The sequence below is a fragment of the Nycticebus coucang genome, chromosome 14 (genome assembly GCF_027406575.1).
Source record: "Nycticebus coucang isolate mNycCou1 chromosome 14, mNycCou1.pri, whole genome shotgun sequence".
NCBI lineage: Eukaryota > Metazoa > Chordata > Mammalia > Primates > Lorisidae > Nycticebus > Nycticebus coucang.
This window is the reverse complement of record NC_069793.1, coordinates 18,875,346-18,893,661: the sequence shown is the minus strand read 5'-3', so window position 1 is coordinate 18,893,661 and position 18,316 is coordinate 18,875,346. Positions and strand designations below refer to the sequence as shown.

Sequence of the window (18,316 nt, the reverse complement as noted above, 5' to 3'; positions counted from 1 at the left end):
GATGGGACAGTTCTATTTGGGTAGGTCCCTACCAATAATTTTTTTCTCCTAGGGAACATTTGGCAGTGTCTGGAGACATTTTTGTTTTGTTTTTGAGATAGAGTCTATGTCGCCCACAGTAGAGTGCCGTGGCATCACAGCTCACAGGAACCTCAAACTCTTGGGCTTAAGCGATTCTCTTGCCTCAGCCTCCCAAGTAATTAGGACTACAGGCATCCACCACAAAGCCTGGCTATTTTTTTGTTGCAGTTGTTTAGCTGGCCTTTGCCAGGTTCGAATCCACCAGCCTGTGTGTATGTGGCTGGCACCATAACCATTGTGCTACGGGCACCCAGCTTGGAGACATTTTTGATTGTCATGAGTTAGGAGGATGATACTGACATCTACTGGGTAAAAGCTAGAGATGTTGCTAAATATCCTACAATACACTGGACAACCCACCAAAAAAAAGAATTATCTGACAAAAAATGTCAACAGTACTAAAGGTCAAGCAACTTTGGGGCAAAACAGTGGCAGTAGGGATAAAGAAAAGAGGATGAATTTGAGACATATTTAAAGGTAAAATCTGAGAGAAAATGAAGAAAAGAAAGGAGTAATATTCTAGTTTCTGGCAAGACATGGTTTTTAAAAGTGCTATACTATAAGAATGTATGGGAACAAAGAGGAAGAAGCAACCAGGTTATTCTGCTAGGGAAGATACAGGATGAAGGGGAAACACCAAGCTCAGCAGAACATTTTTGAATTCTATTCAGTAACTAGTTAAAAAGAAATAAATGAAATAACTATTACTTACAATTTTGTCATAAAAGTCTTTGGGAAGTTTGGAAAGAATTTCTACTGCTTCCAAAAGTTCATAAGCATCTATCTGTGGCACCTCATCACCATCATCACCACCTTTAAAACAAACCATAAAAATGAACGGAATGGTTTTACCGATCAAATAGTTGTAAGTCCTTTCACAACCCTGATGAAATACTAATAGAGAAGGGATCAGAGTTATTAACACCACATGTAACTTACAGTTTATTAAAGGCAGTCCTACAAAATATGCCTAGTGAACACAAATTCTTGGGCAACGCCAGTTCTTGATAATTTTTATAAAAATCAATGTGTAAAACTGGCTTACCTCCCTCAGCATCACCACCAGCAGACTGTTGCTGTTCCAATTTAGCTTCTAGTTCTTGCTGGGAACGAAGAAACCGGCTAGGTTTAGGAGCACCTGTCGGCAGTTTCACCCATTCTTCTTCTAGTTCTTTCAACTGCAAATACCATAAAATATTTAAAAACCATATCTACCTTTCCACCATTAAAGAACTTTTTTCCTTTATCTTTCTTCTTCTTCATTTTTTTTTTCGAGATAGGTTCTTGCTTTGTCACCCAGGCTGGAAAGCAGGGGTCCAATCATAGCTAACTGCCATCTCAAACCCCTGGGTTTAAGCGATGCCTCTGCCTTAGCCTCTTTAGTACCTGGGACTACAGGTGTGCACCATCATGCTTGGCTAATTTAAATGTTTTATAGAGATGGAGAACCTCACTATTGCTCAAGCTAATCCTAAACTCCTGGGCTCAAGTAATCCTACGGCCTTATCCTCCCTAGAGAATATTCTTAATACTTATATTTACTAAAATATCAGGACCCAGCCCAGGTGCCGCGGCTCAAGCCTGTAATCCCAGCACGCTGAGAGGCCAAGTCCGGCAGACAGCCTGAGCTTACAAGTTTGAGACCAGCACTGAGCAAGAGTGAGACCCTGTCTGTAAAAATAGCCAGGTGTTGTGGCGGGCGCCTGTAGTCCCAGCTACTCAAGAGGCTGAGGCAAGAGAACAGTTTGAGCTAAGAGTTTGAGGTAGCTGTGAGCTATAAGGTCACGGCACTCTACCAGGGGCGACAAAGTGAGATTCCATCTCAAAAATGAAAATAAATAAAATATCAGGACAAAATTTCTTTCTTTTTTTTTTTAGAGACAGAGTCTCATTTTATTGCCCTCGGTAGAGTGCCGTGGCATCACAGCTCACAGCAACCTCCAACTCCTGGGCTTAGGCGATTCTCTTGCCTCAGCCTCCAGAGTAGCTGGGACTACAGGTGCCCGCCACAACACCTGGCTATTTTTTGTTGCAGTTTGGCTGGGGTGGGGTTTGAACCTGCCACCCTCAGTATATGGGGCCGGCACCCTACCTACTGAGCCACAGGCACCTCCCAGGACCTAATTTCTTATTATGTGGCTCTAACATGACAAATGAAATAAATTTAAATTGTACATTATTTTGTAGCATACATCAAACCAACCTACACTTTCCTATACAGAAAATACATTTCTGAACACTAAGAAAGAAAAATAAAATTCACTTTAAAAAACACTCATTAGTTTGTGAATTCAAATATAGTCACAACATTGAAAAAGCAATTCTAATTCCTAATCAATTGTAATGAAAAGTCAGACAGAATGCATTTCGCTCAAATAGATAATAAATTCTGCTACCCAATAGAATTATAACGAAGGTTTTCAAACCGCTGTAGATTCAACATAACATACTAGAATCATTGAACACATAGTATTTAATTTGAAGGACAATGTAACAGCAGTGGAAGTCAGCTATGCTCAGAAAAATCAACTGATTTCAAAATTAAGAATGAAAAATAATTATATGTAAGGATGGAATATCAACAACAATAGGAAGAAAATATTTTCATATTAACTTTATGCAAAAGCACCAGAAAACTTTGTACCTCACCTGGACAGAGTTTATGTTCTGTAATGGGGGTCTTAGGGCATCCCGAATCCATCTGTAAATCTCCACAGCAATTAGCTTGGCTTCATCTCGAATAGCCTTTTCTCGAGACTCAAAGAGCTTTGGCAACACTTTGATAATTGGCTTAAGCAAGATGATTTTGGAACCAAATTCACTAGAAGTAAAAAATTGGGTGAAAAAAGCATTAGCTTTCATCTATTCATTCAAACATACCTTTGTATGAAAAGAATTACATAAATTGAAGGTTTTTTAACAGTAGCAAAAGAAAAGGAACTGATACACACACACACACACACACACGTATTTAAGTGTCTATCTTCCTTCAAAGGATATTATTTAATGTCTAGAGCCCAAAATAATGTTATCATTTTATTTATTTATTTTTTTTGAGCCAGAGTCTCACTATGTCATTCTCGGTACGAGTGCCGCAGCATCACAGCTCACAGCAACCTCAAACTCTTGGGCTTAAGTGATTCTCTTGCTTCAGCCTCCCAAGTAGCTGGGACTACAGGCGCCCACCACAAAGCCCAGCTATTTTTTGTTGCAATTGTCATTGTTGTTTAGCTGGCCCAGGCTGAGTTTGAACCTGCCAGCCTCGGTGTATGTGGCTGGTGCCATAACCACTGTGTTATGGGCAACAAGCCAATGTTATCACCTACTTTGTAGGTAACTGAACTAGAAATAATTCAAATCTAAATATAAACAATTAGTTTATATATTTAAATAAGTGAAATCTACTTGTAATAATTTCCTATAATTAAGGTGATTCACTCAAACAGCTATATCAAAAATTCTGACAGCATATGCTTCATTCTCACCTTTGAGCAACTTAAATCTCACTTTGTTTCAGTTTTCCTAGGGGAAAATAGTTTTATTCTGACTTCTTTTTAAAAGATGGAGTATTTAACCTTATATAGCTGTCATATATTATATTTTCAACTTCCCACATGGCCAATTTTTGTCTGATATCACTACTGATGTTTCAGAACATGCCTTCAACTCTGGAGCAGGAAGGATTTAGTTATGAAAGAATACTGAAACTCTGCATGAGTGGTAGAACCCAAATACATTATTTACCTATTATCTAATGTGCACAAAGTTATCTCATATGCACAGATGCAACAAAATTATTCAGTAATAACTACTGACATACTCCCAACAGATTAAAGGAGACTATGAAAATGCTTTCCCTAGAAAGGGATTTTTAACAAGACACCTGGCAATGTGATATAGTTTAATTATAGATATCATAACCTGAAAATAAACTATATGATATCTAAGATTGCCTTTTAAATGCCCTTTATATTATTAGAGAATATTTTAAATTGATTCGGCTAACCTTTCAGACTAAACAAAAAATAAGAAATTAAAAGGATAATAAATAATTTTGCTTTAAGGATATATATGTATACATATTTTTTTTTTTTGGTGATTTTTGGCCGGGGCTGGGTTTGAACCTACCACCTCCGGCATATGGGACCGGAGCCCTACTCCTTGAGCCACAGGCGCCGCCCTGCTTTGAGGATATTTAACATAGTACCTGAAGAACCTAACTAACTTTTGTGAGCTCTTAAGTCTTCTATTACATAACTACTGTTTCATCTGCTTCTTTTTTGTTTCTCTTCATCCTGGCACCTACTTCTGTAAGAAAAAAACATATGGAGCAAGTCCATGAGAAATAGACACCTTAACTAAACAAAATCTAACACTGATACTAAACACTTTGTTCTAGGAAAAAACCAAAGGGTTCTAGAAGCCTGTTTTAGGTGCCACAGGTGTTTCCTATTTTTGGTAACCTGTTTTAGGTGCCATAGGTGTTTCCTATTTTTGGTAACCCAAAGCTATCACTAACAAAGCTTTATTAGGCTCTGGAACCTAGGATAGAGCAATTTGGCCTTGAAAATCACAGAGAACTAGATAGTTCCACTACAGATTCTGAAATACTTTAGGACAAATAAAGAACCACACAGGGATGAGATTAAATAACAACATTTGTAAGGAAAACATAAGAAGATACACCTAACTTGTTTTTTTCGTACCCTTATTCTCCTAGTTAGCTTAAAAGTGAAATAACCAGAGTTTATAATATTCCGGGCCAGAAAATTCTAATTTAAAAGTAGAAGATTATATATACGAAGGGTGCCAAAAAATGTATACACAGTTTAAAGAAAAAAACTGTATAAAAATTGTAATACTCAAGCCAGTTCTGCAATTATAAGAGATAACAAGATATAATATACAATGTACAAAATAACAAACTTTATGGTATATACTGAGTATTACAATTTTAATACATTTTTACCCTTGTTAAAATGTGTATACTTTTTTGGCACTCTCTATATTTTTATTAAGACATTACTAAGGACACAAGAGTCTACTGATATAAGCCCCAGTCCTGATACTAAGTCAATTCATTAAATTTCTTTTTCTTTCCCTTTTTTTTTTAGAGACAGGTCTCACTTTGTTGCCCTCAGTAGAGTGCCATAGTGTCACAGCTCACAGCAACCTCCAGCTCTTGGGCCTACCTGATTCTCTTGCCTCAGCCTCCCGAGTTAGCTGGGACTACAGGCGCCCACCACAATGCACAGCTATTTTTTTGTTGCAGTTTGGCTGGAGCTGGGTTCAAACCCACCATCCTCGATATATAGGGCCGGTGCCCTACTCACTGAGCCATAGGTGCCACCCAATTCACTAAATTTCTAACATGAAAAAATGAGCATACCATATAGCACTCACAAAAACATGTGCCTATCCTAATGGGCTAGAAACAAGGAAGAAATTGATCACATAAAAAGTCTAAGTCAAATTTTATAAAAGAACATTATTAGAGAAGAAGATAATATAAAAAACTTATAAATCAAAGATGGTTTAATAAAATTAAAAAAATCTTTTTTCCTTTCACATAAGATAAACACTGAACAAAACATTTTCTTCAAGATATAGATCAAAAAAAAAAATCACAAGAGAGTTGACTTGGGATGATCTTCACTCTATTAGGATTTCACTCTAACTGCTTTCTAAAGTATCTCATGTGGACAGTATTGGAAACAGGGTATCAGATTACAAGGACTGCCAATTCTGAACCAACTAGTCATTTGTCTAATTTAGATTTTCACAGTAAATTATAGCCACTTATTCCTGAAAGAGATTCCATTCATAAAAATTCCATTGCCAAACAACAAGAAATTTTAGGGTTGAAAATAACTTATTACATAAAAGTTATTTTCTACTTGCTCTTGCTGTGTTTCTGTTTAAACGCATATAGCATTTGCTTTCACTTTACTAAAACGGCACCTAAATAGGTTTGCTTCAGTCAAGAAACTGTGTCTGTAGCCAATATTTTAAAGTATGTAAGTCCACACTTGAGAATAACGAGGAAAAAAACTGCTTCTATACCCTGGATTTCTGTTCCATCAAAAGGCCAATTCTTAATTAGAGAACAGATACGAAGATGAGCAGAGAATATTTCTTTAGGAAAAGATTTAGACAAAATAACTAAGCAACACACTTGAAAGCTAAAATTACTCAATAAGAAGTGCCACTGCTGAGGAATGACTTTCCTTTTCTGGGTCACTTTTTTTGTTGTTGTGGCATGCCAAGTCAAATTTCAGTAGTTTCCATTTCTGTTTAAATCAGGAATCCAAACGGAATTGAGATACTGTAGTTCAGGGGTCCTCAAACTTTTTAAACAGGGGGCCAGTTCACTGTCCCTCAGACCGCTGAAATGCCGGACTACAGTTTAAAAAAAAAACTATGAACAAATTCCTATGCACACTGCACGTATCTTATTTTGAAGTAAAAAAACAAAATGGGAACAAATACAATCACACTGCCACATGTGGCCCGCGGGCAGTAGTTTCAGGACCCCAACATAACTAAAGCAAAAAGAATAAGGCTTACCTTAAGGCTTTCCTCAGTGTCTCTATACAGGCTACTACAATCTTGGGGTTCTTATTGTCCAGGCCTTTCAAGAGCTCTTCTTGCACAGCCTCTCCTTTCTCAATCTCTATGTACATGAGACAAATCTCTATGCCTAACTCCTTGGCTTTAGCTTTAGGTTGGTTGAACACTTTACTTACAACACCTGACACAACTTCGCCTGTGGTTCTGTAATGCATATTATAAAGGGAAAAAAACACACTTTAGTAGAAAGAATTGGGAAAAGGTCATGCAGAAGTACTTTTAGAGATATAATAAATGAGTGTTTAACTTTTTACATTCAAGAACATTAAATACACCATGCAAAAATAAGTTTAAAACATGTCACATCAGACATACTGTCACTTAATGTTTATAATGTAGAAAATTCAAACAAGTAAAAATCCCTTAAAATCCCACTACTCAGAAAAAACTACTTTCACCTTTTTGATATCCATCCTTCACATCTTTCTCTAAGCATGTGTGTATACACGTACACATACACACATAAGCACAGATATGGATATAGAAATATATTTTATAAAAGTAGGATTACAGAGAGCTAGCTTGCTTTAAAAAATTTTTTAAGTCATTTTAAACACTTCTTAGAATAAGAGAATTTCTTCACAGACGGGATGGATATGTACCTTTAAAAACAAATGATTGCTCTTAACTCCTTGGCAATGTATTACATTAACTTTATTGCTTTAAATCTCTTTTAGATTAAATAAAACCTACAAAGAAAAACGACATGAAAATACAGCAATGGTTTCACTAAGGGCAAAGGAAATCCAGTGATGGTAGTTACCAAACTGTCACATCAAAGATGACCTTTATTGGTACAATCACCAAAGTATATTTTTTGTGTAATTAAGCCACGGGTCTTGACTTTTTTTTTCTTTTTGGAATACAGGGTTCTTTAGATTGACATAAAAGCTAGAGTTAGAAAAATCAGGTCTTTGAGATATAGGAAAATGAGATGAATGACCTATCATCCATAAATCAAGTAAAACAATAATGTGAGTTACAAAGGTTGTCTAGTTAACATTACCTTCCCAAAGAGACAAAAATGTCTAATGAACATGGAGAGAAAGATGTGATTCTAAGATCACTGAGCTAAGAACCCTTGTAAAAAAATTGATCTTTTTGTAATGCCTAAATATCTTCAGTGAAATTCTGGTAATTCCTTTACTGACAACCTCTTGGTTTCTTTTTAAAGTTGCTAAAGACTTTCCCCTCTACTTTAGAATAATTCCTGTACATAAAGCTCAAAAGGAAAACCACTTGCACATCAAACTTTATGGTAAAAAACTCAAGATTTGATTTCTAATGTACTTCTCTTTATAGGGAGCTCATGTACCATTCAGAATTCTGAAAAGAGATTGACTGAATGAAAAAGTATCAAGGAATTATAAAAGAAAATATATTCTAAAACTATGATTTACAAGAATATATCAATTAATCTAGGTGGTACCAGACATGGGTTTTTGCCAGAATAGTTGGAAAGAAACTACTTACTTTCCTGCTACATGGGCATTTTCAACATAAACAAGTGCAGCTTCTAATCCTTTCAACTGAACCACTGCATTGGAATCAGTGACAAATTTTTTGATCAAGCCTAAAAATTTGGACCATTCTGGGCTCTTTTCATCCTTTATTTTCTGGAAGATCTTCAGGGCCTCTTCATATCCACTTAACCTTGCTTTCCACAGCTAAAAGAAAAATAAATTTAATGATATTATCGTCTGCTCTTAATTTGAGGGGAGGGGAATAAAAATGAATACCCTATACCAAGTAATTAAAATAAAGGATTCCATGACTAGAAACAAAAAAGGAATTTAAGAAATTCAGACAGTTTGGAAAAAGTCTAGCTAATAAACTTCTTACAAGTGTTTAATATATTGCTTGGAAGGTTCACAAGTAAAAGAAAAAAAAAGTGTTTAATATTTATGAAACTCTGCCAAGGCCACCTAAAATTCATAACAGGCCATCATAAATGTGCCTTACATTGTATCCAAGTATTAGTTATTACTTCTTCATAATATGGCATTAAAGATGTGATAACTCAAATGTGAGCAATCATTCTGATGAAACTACCCAATCTTCAAAGCATTTGCTGTTTTGTGGTTGTATTTGTGTAATCACTAGGCAACTTTATACTATTCATCTTTAATCAATAACAATTTTTTTTTTCTTGAGACAGAGTTTCACCATGTCACCCTCAGTAGAGTTCAGTGGCATCACAACTCTCAGCAACCTCAAATGCGTGGGCTTAAGCGATTCTCTTGCATCAGCCTCCCAAGTCGCTGGGACTACAGGTGCCCGCCACAAGGCCCGGCTATTTTTTGTTGTTATTGTTGCAGTTGTCATTGTTGTTTAGCAGGCCCAGGACTGGTTCGAAGCAGCCAGCCTTGATGTATGTGACTGGCGCCCTACCCTCTGAGCTACGGGAGCTAACCAACACTTTTTTTTTTAAGAGACAGGGTCTCGTCATAGTGCCCAGGCTGAACTTGAACTCCTAGTCTCAAGCAATCCTGCTGCCTCAGCCTTCCAAGTAACTAGAACTACAGCATAAGCTATAGCACATGGCTAAAAACTTACTAATTTTAACTGGTAGGTTTCAGACATCTTTACTAAGTATTCTTTTTTCGTTAAGTTAGTCAACAGTCCTGGTCGTTATGGAGCTTACATTCCCAGCAGAAGAGACAAAGACATTAATCAATCATACAAATATATTTAAAATTAACAAAGCATTAAGTGCTGCAAAGGAAAAGAAATCTGGTGCAACGAAAGTGTGTACTACAGAAATTTGGTGGAATGAAAGTGTATACTATAGAAAGTATGTACTAAGGGCTTATTTTGTCTTTACATAACAGAGTTTTCTTAAGAAACTGGTAATTGAGCTGACTCTGAAACATAAATAGGAACTAAACAGGAAGTAGTGACAAAGAGAGAAAGAACATTTTAAGAGAAGGAACAATATATTCTAAGGGCCTGCAATAGTAGTGAATATGGTATTTTCTCATTCTTATAAAGAGAGGGGGATCGTGGTACAAAATGAGCTGGAGAGGGTTGGAAAGGGTCAGACTATGCAGAATCGTAAAAGCCAAATGAAAGATTCTGTCCTTATTCTAAGAGCAAGGGTAAAGTACTGAAGTGATTACAGAGAACTTATGTGAGATGTTAGTTTGTGAAACGATCAATATGAATTTACTGTGTTTGGCACTTGTAAAGAAATACATGTCTGGCTCGGCGCCTGTAGTTCAAGTGGCTAGGGCGCCAGCCACATACACCAGAGCTGGCGGGTTTGAATCCAGCCTGGGCCCGCCAAACAACAACTATAACCAGAAAATAGCCAGGTGTTGTGGTGGGCGCCAGCAGAAACAGCTACTTGGGAGGCTGAGGCAAGAGGATTGCTTAAGCCCAAGAGTTTGAGCTTGAGCCTGAGACTGTCTCAAAAAAAAAAAAAAAAAAAAAGTACATGTCTGTCCTCTACACTGTATCAAAGAAAGAGAAGGTTGGGTATGGTAGCTCATGCCTATATTCCCACACTACTGGAGAAACTATGGCAGGAGGATCATGTGAGCCCAGAAGTTTGAGACCAGTCTTGGCAATATAGTGAAACCCTGTTTCTAAGAACATTTTTAAAACTGAGCTGGATATGGTGGCACATACCTGAAGTCTTGGTTACTTAGAAGGCTGAGGTGAGAGGACTGCTTGAGTCCAAGAGTTTGAGAATCACCATATGATCGAAAAATAAGAGAAATAATTTATATGTTATTCATTTAAATGAAAATATAATTTGGAGGCAGGTGAAATGGCTCACGCCTATAATCCTAGAACTCTGGAAGACCGACGCAGGAAGATCTCTTGAGCTCAGGAGTTCAAGACCAGCCTGAGCAAAAGGGAGACCCTGTCTCTACTAAAACCAGAAAAACTAGCTAAGTGTTGTGGCAGGCACCTGCAGTCCCAGCTACATGGGAGGCTGAGACAAGAGGATCACTTGAGTGATCCCAGGAGCTTGATACCTCATTGCTAAGAGCTATGATGCCATGGCACTCTACCCAGGGTGACAGAGTGACAGTCTGTCTTAAGAAAAGAGAGAGAGAGAAAAGAAAATGTAATTTGGGGTGGGTATTAGGCTCACAAAAAAAAACTTCATTCTATGAAAAGAATGCTGCCTAACCCACTACAGAATGCTTTTAAATATTAAGGAAGATAACTACACATTTTTTTTGAGACAGAATCTCACTACGTGGCTCTGGGTAGAGAGCTATAGCATCACCGTTCACAGCAACCTCACACTCTCAGGCTTAAGAGATTCTCTTGCCTCAGTCTCCCAAGTATCTGGGACTACAGGTGCCCACCACAATGTCTGGCTATTTTTTGTTTATAGTTGCCATTGTTGTTTGGCAGGTCTAGGTTGGATTCAAACCCGCCAGCTCCAGTGTACGTGGCTGGCGCCCTAACCACTGAGGTACAGGTGCCAAGCCTATACTACGCATTTTGTAACATCAAAATATAACATAATTAATGTCACAGCTGTACATTTACCAATTACTTTAAACCAGATTAAACATCTGTTATAAAGTTTTAAAAATATGTAATAAATGTTCGACAGAAAAAAACTGCATCATTTCATACAAGATTGAAACGCTCTTAGCATATACTAACCAATAAAACATTAGAAAGCCTGTAAGAGATTTATCTATTTTGTCTGCCCTTTTCAGTGAGAACATATAACATCTATCAAGAAAAAGCATTAAAAATAGCTATGATTAGGGGCGGCGCCTGTGGCTCAGTGAATAGGGTGCTGGCCCCATATACTGAGGGTGGCGGGTTCGAACACAGCCCTGGCCAAACAGCAACAAAAAATAGCCAGGTGTTGTGGCAGGTGCCTATAGTCCCAGCTACTCAGGAGGCTGAGGAGGCCTAAGCCTAGGAGTTGGAGGTTGCTATGAGCTGTGACACCATGGCACTCGACCGAGGGCAATAAAGTGAGACTCTGTCTCTAAAAAAAAAAAAAAAAAATAGCTATGTGTATAAATAAGTTCCAGAATTCTCCCCCAAATTTTGTTTTACTGCAATTTAATGTACTACATGTCAATAAGTTCTATGTTAATTATTAGAAACAAAATGTTAATGTGTTAATCTGACCTTACTTGAAGAGATGACTGATGCTGATTATTGATTTGGCATTCAATTCCAGACAATTTATTATATAGGATGAAGGAATAGCTCTGTGTAGGATATAGGGACCAAATTTCTATTCTACATAAATAGAAATGTATGCATACGTGGGCGGCGCCTGTAGCTCAGCGGCCCCACATACTGAGGATGGCGGGTTCAAACCCAGCCCTGGCTGAACTGCAACAAAAAAAATAGCTGGGCATTGTGGCAGGCACCTGTAGTCCCAGCTACTTGGGAGGCTGAGGCAGGAGAATCACTTGGGCCCAGGAGTTGGAGCTTGCTGTGAGCTGTGATGCCACAGCACTCTACCCAGGGTGACAGCTTGAGACTCTGTCTCAAAAAAAAAATAATAATTCTTATTGAATGAAATCAATATTTATGGGTGGCACCTGTGGCTCAGTGAGTAGGGCACCAGCCCCATATACCAAGGATGGTGGGTTCAAACCCGACCCTGGGCAAACTGCAACAACAAAAAAAATAGCCGGGTGTTGTAGGCACCTGTAGTCCCAACTACTAGGGAGGCTGAGGCAAGAGAATCGCCTAAGCCCAGGAGTTGGAGGTTGCTGTGAGCAGTGTGACACCATGGCACTCTATCAAGGGTGATAAAGTGAGACTCTGTCTCTACCAAAAAAAAAAAAAAAAAACACATAAAAAAATATATGGATACAACTGTGTGGGTTAATATATCTATTCTGTATTTTTAGCAATGAACAACTATAAATCTTTTTGTTTGTTTGTTTGTTTAGTAGGCCTGGGCCAGGTTCGAACCCACCAGCCCCGGAGCACATGGCCAGCGCCCTAACTACTAAGCTAAGAGCACTCAGCCAACAACTATAAATCTTGAATAGTGAGAAAACAAATTTAAAAGTCCTGCCAAAAACATAAAATGGTTAACCTGAGAACTTTAAGTAGAATAAATTTACAAGAGAGGGAATAAAATTCTAAAATCTGCTAAATGGTAGGTATTTGTTATTTTTAAAATGATTAAAAATGAAGAAAACCAGAGGTATAATGGGAGGGGAACAGACAATTTGAAAAGATACCCACTAAATAACGACATGATCAATTGTCTCTTGCTAGCTTAAAAAATAGGAAGATTGGTAGCTTCTCAAGTTAGATAGATTATATAGGTCAAAGAACCTAAAGAATGCTGGAGTTCTAAGATCAAATTCAGAAGACATTTCTAAATAAGAGTACCTGTACAAAATATTACTAAGTATTTAACTACACTGATTTATACTGTACTGTATGCAGTAGGAGATGATAAAACTAGCTAATTAGTAATGTTTTATAGATACAACTTAACTTTTCACTTCACTTGTATGTCTTCTTTGATCTTTTTTCAAAATCTCTAAAAGAATTTTAACTGAGCTAGAAAAACCTACTTTCAATGAGATAAAATAAATACAGTAGAACCTCTGTAAGTTGACTGCCCAAGGGACTGTAACAGACTGGTCAAGCTACTGAGATGGTCAACATAAGGAACTAAAACTACTGAACTGATATGTACATGTGGTGCATGTCTGGTCTCTGAAAATTAAGTCAACTTAAGGAGGTGGCAAAAGTAGGGAGAAAGTCAACTACGGAGGTTCCACTGTATACAAGGCATTGGTGTTTTTTAAATTGCCAATATTCTCATGTTTCTAAGATGATAATGTAACTGCTGACAAAACAAGCCAATGACACTGAAATTTGAATTTAGAAAAATCTTACCTTATGTTCACATTTCTGATCAACTGGCAGTTTCAACCACTCACTGTCATCTCCCATTGTTCTTCCAGTTTTTTTCTTGGAATTAAGAGTAACTCCTGGTCAGACAAAAATAGATACCTATTTACTCCAGTAGTCAAGCAATCTCTTAAAAACAAAATAGTATTTCTGAGATTATTTTATCATTTATGCACAAACAAGAGTAAAAAGCCCATTCCTTGGTCAGATGCCCACTTTAAAACATTTAAAAAGTCCATCAACCAGCCAGAGCAAAGTGACATTCTGTCTCTACCAAAAATAGAAAAACTAGCTGGGCATTGTGGCAGACGCCTATAGTCCCACTACTCAGGAGGCTGAGGCAAGAGGATTGCTCAAGCCCAAGAGTTTGAGGTTGCTGTGAGCTATGACACCACAGCACTCAACTCCAGGACAACAGAGTAAGACTCTGTCTCAAAAAAAAAAAGTCCATCAACCTAAATTTAAATCAAGGAACAGATACCTGCTTTTTTTTTTTTTAATGTTGCTTATTTATTTTCCGAAATGAGAACTTCTTAGATACATAGTGAAACTAGAATAAAATTGGAGAGGTGAGCTACTTGGCCTTTTAAAGGCCAAGAAAAAAGTTACAAGCCAGGTGCAGTGCTCATGTCTATAATCTAGCACTTTGGGAGGCTGAGGCAGGAGGATGGCTTGAAACCAGCAGCTTGAGACCAGCCTAAGCAAGGACAAGACCCCCATCTATATAAAGAACAGAAAAATTACTGGATGTGGTGGTACATGCCTGTCGTCCTAGCTGCTTGGGAGACTGAGGCAGGAGGACTACCTGAGCCCAGGAATCTGAGATTATAGTTGGCTATGATGTGGCCACTTTACCTCTAACTAGAGTGACTAAGTGAGACTATATCAAAAAATAATAATAAACCGAGAGGGCCGGGTGTGGTGGCTCATGCCTGAAATCCTAGCATTCCAGGAGGACGAGGTAGATGGATTGCTTCAGCTCACAAGTTTGAGACCAGCCTGAGCAAAAAGCAAGACCCCGTCTCTACAAAAAATAGAAAAACTAAGGCAAGAGGATCACTTGAGCCCAAGAGTTGGAGGCTGCTATGAGATATCACACCGCAGCACTCTACCCAGGGTGACAGCTTAAGATTCTCTCTCTCTCTCAAAAAAAAAATAATAATTATAATAATAAGTCAATACAGAAAAATTTTGATGCTAACCAGCTCTCTACCTAATTCTGGTAAATATGATTCTAGTTGATGTTTATATAAAGAGTACAAAATTAAATCTCTGAATAAACTATTCCTTTTTAAATATTCTTTAAGCTTTTTTAGTTAATAAAGTTTATAGTCAATCTTCCTTTAACAATTTTATGCTATCCACATTATCTACTTAAAAAATACCCTTTATAGAGCAGTGCCTATGGCTCAGTGAGTAGGGCGCCGGCCTCATATACTGAGGGTGGCGGGTTTAAACCTGGCCCTGGCCAAACTGCAACAAAAAAATAGCCAGGTGTTGTGGTGGGTGCCTATACTCCCAGCTACTTGGGAGGCTGAGGCAAGAGAATTGCTTAAGCCCAAGACTTTGAGGCTGCTGTGAGCTGTGACACCGTGGCACTCTACCGAGGGTGACATAATGAGACTCTGTCTCAAAAAAAAAAAAAAAAAAAGGAAGAAAGAAAATCATTCAGGTGTGGTGGCATACGCTAAAAGTCCTAGCTACTTCAGCTACTCAGGAGGAAGAGGCAGGAGGATCACTTGAGCCCAGTAGTTTGAGGGTGAAGTGGGCTATAATCATACCAATGTACCCAAATAAAAATTAATTATTAGATCTGTGTATTTTTAAAGTTGAATGTCAAATGATCTAGCTGGTATGGAAAACAATTTGGTGTTTTTTATTAATTTAAACACAGAATTATCATATGACCCCACAATTCTACTTCTCGATATATACCTAAAAGCACTGAAAACAGGTGCTCAAACAAGTATTTGTACGTGCTGTTCATAGCAGCATTATTCACAATACCAAATCTCCACCAGTACATGGATAAATTGTGGTTTGCCCATACAATGAAAGATCATGCAACCATAATAGGGCATGAAATTCTGATAATATTATAGCATAGATAAACGTCAAAACCATTATGCTAAGTAAAATCAGCCAAATGCAAAGAAGTCCCATATTATACTGACTCCATGAGGTAAATGCTACTTTTACCTATCCAGAAGAGGTAAACCCATATTGTAATAAGGCAGATTGGTGGTTGCCAGAGGCTGAGAAAAAGACAGAATTGGGAGGAAATGCTTTATGGGTTAAGGGATTTTACTTTGGAGTGATGGAAATGTTTTGGAAGTAGATAGAGATAGTGTTTGCACAACACTATGAATGTACTGAAATGCCACTGAATTGCTCAGTTTAAAATGGTTAATTTTATGCTAAGCAAATTTCACCTCAAATTATTTTTTTAAAAAGTCCCCCAGGTGTTTCTAACGTGTGACCCAGTTTAAAAACCTCTAAATTTCCTTTCTTGGCAAAACTAATCTGTCAGACTATTTTTTAAACAGAAATACTCAATGAAAGCTTTTTAAAACATTCTCCAACCCTGGGGCGGCACCTGTGGCTCAAGGAGTAGGGCGCCGGTCCCATATGCCAGAGGTGGTGGGTTCAAACCTAGCCCTGGCCAAAATCCAAAAAAAAAAAAAAACATTCTCCAACCAAGATAATATGAAAATAATTATTCAACTGGTGGTATTTTATCAGTTCACTGTAATGGTTTTTCTTTTATTCCTATTGTTCTAGTCTAGTCTCCTTTTAGAAACAGGAAGAGAAGGCTATATACACCAATAAAATTTAGATGCCACTGTGTTATGTTTTCTGAAATAGCATTTGCTACTTTATAGCCTGGGTTTCAGAAAACTACTGTTTATTTTTTTGCTTCTTTTTATTCGAAGGAAAGGCCTGCTTCATACTAAAACTTCCCCAGCCATTGAAATAAAGGATGCAGGGTTTGTGTATACATGTGATTTGACACTGGGCACTCTCCTTCAGTCTTTGTGTTTGTCTTCTTTTTTTTGAGACGAGAGTCTAAAGCTGTCACCCTGGGTAGAGTGCTGTGGCATCACAGCTCACAGCAACCTCAAACTCTTCGGCTTAAGTGATTCTCTTGCCTCAGCCTCCCAAGTAGCTGGGACTACAGGCACCTGCCACAACGGCCAGCTATTTTTTGTTGTTTTTGTTGCAGTTGTCTTTTTAGCTGGACTGGGCTGAGTTTAAACCCACCACCCTCAGTGTATGTGGCCGGCACCCTGCCAACTGAGCTGTGGCATGGCCCTGTGTTCATCTTCTTTTAGGACTGATACACTAAGAAAAACTTTACTAATTTTTTCCCACAATTATTTTAATTTTATAATTTTGATTTTTAGAATTTAATTTTTGAGATATAAAAAAAATACATGCAATATACATATACTTTGTCCATAAAGTTTGTGTACAATTTAAAATAGCTGGCCAATATTACTGTACCTGTGCAATTTTTTCCTACTTCACTCTTCTCACAGAAGCACTTTACTGAAATTTATTTTTATGCCAGTCACATATCCCTAAACAATAAAATAACTGTGTTTATTTGTGAGCCTTAGAAAAATGTTGTCCTCCTGTAGTCTTCTGTAAATAACTTTTTTTTACTCAGTCTTTTGCTTGTAAAATTCGTCCATGTGGTGTACCTTATACTATAGTTAGTATTACTAAAGCATAGTATAGTAAGTGTGGTCCAAAGACACATGCTGGTTCACAAACTATTATCATTCAGAGATATGTACAGAAATAGAAATAAGCTTTCAGCAACTGTCATAGCATCTATTCTAACTTCTATTACTATGGTGGGTTTATTAAGCACAAAAAAATAGGAAAGGCAATAAGGAGAGTAAAGGGGTGTTGTAAGAGATTGGAAGGGAGTAAATAATACCATTATAATACCACTGTAAAATGGTATTAAATAATTTGGAGTTTACCCCAAAGGCAAAAGGTGACTTTGAAAGAGTATAAATAGGAAAACTATATATGCTATCAAACTTATGTTTCTTGGTTTTTTTATTTGTTTGGGGTTTTTTTGCAGTTTTTGGCTGGGGCTGGGTTTGAAACCGCCATCTCCGGCATATGGGGTCGGTGCCCTATTCCTTTGAGCCACAGGCGCCACCCCAAACTTATGTTTTTTGAAAACCATGTGACAAATGTAAAACAATGTACAGAATGACTTGAAAAGCAGTTAACAACAGAGGGAAATCAGAAGGCTGTGGAAAGAGAATAAATAAAAGATAATAGTCTGGACCTAAGGGTATTAGCATTCTAAGCATCAAAGAATGTCCCTACTAAATGAATGGGTGAAAAAGGGATGGGGATGAAGTTCTGAACAAGTCAGGCTGAGACGCAAGCTAGACAAGCACAGGTATAGGCAGCAGGTAGAGATTTAATTGTGGACCTCAAGAAAGAGATATGAGATAAAAATTTAAGAGTTATTAATAGATAAATTTAATTGAAAGCAAGGGAGTGGATAATAGGACTGAAGAGTACATAGTAAGAAGAGAGCCAAGGATAGAATTCAGATGAAATAAATACTTACAGAATAGGTAGAAAGATAAACCCCAGGTCATCATGCACACTGCCTGGCACACATGAAATAATCTTACAGTAAATGTCTGCTGGAAAAGGAAAATATGTAGAATAATCTAAAAAGCAGTAATACCGGGCGGTG

At 37.6% G+C, this 18,316-nt stretch overlaps 1 protein-coding gene across 5 annotated transcripts in view; it reads right to left on the bottom strand.

The window, feature by feature from the left end:
• CKAP5 (cytoskeleton associated protein 5) overlaps nucleotides 1-18,316 on the bottom strand; it is a 141,703-nt gene that overhangs the window by 87,039 nt on the left and 36,348 nt on the right. For 4 of the 5 annotated variants that reach the window (XM_053560495.1, XM_053560496.1, XM_053560497.1 and 1 more), the window contains exons 2-7: nucleotides 13,570-13,664; nucleotides 8,185-8,378; nucleotides 6,649-6,855; nucleotides 2,731-2,902; nucleotides 1,127-1,259; nucleotides 794-894 (exon numbers count right to left, since the gene is read on the bottom strand). In XM_053560495.1, coding sequence (XP_053416470.1) covers nucleotides 794-894; nucleotides 1,127-1,259; nucleotides 2,731-2,902; nucleotides 6,649-6,855; nucleotides 8,185-8,378; nucleotides 13,570-13,626 — 864 coding nt within the window. In that variant the 5' untranslated portion in view covers nucleotides 13,627-13,664. Of the gene's footprint in view, nucleotides 1-793; nucleotides 895-1,126; nucleotides 1,260-2,730; nucleotides 2,903-6,648; nucleotides 6,856-8,184; nucleotides 8,379-13,569; nucleotides 13,665-18,184; nucleotides 18,232-18,316 lie in introns of those variants that run through there. The other variant, XM_053560498.1, reaches the window with a different exon arrangement.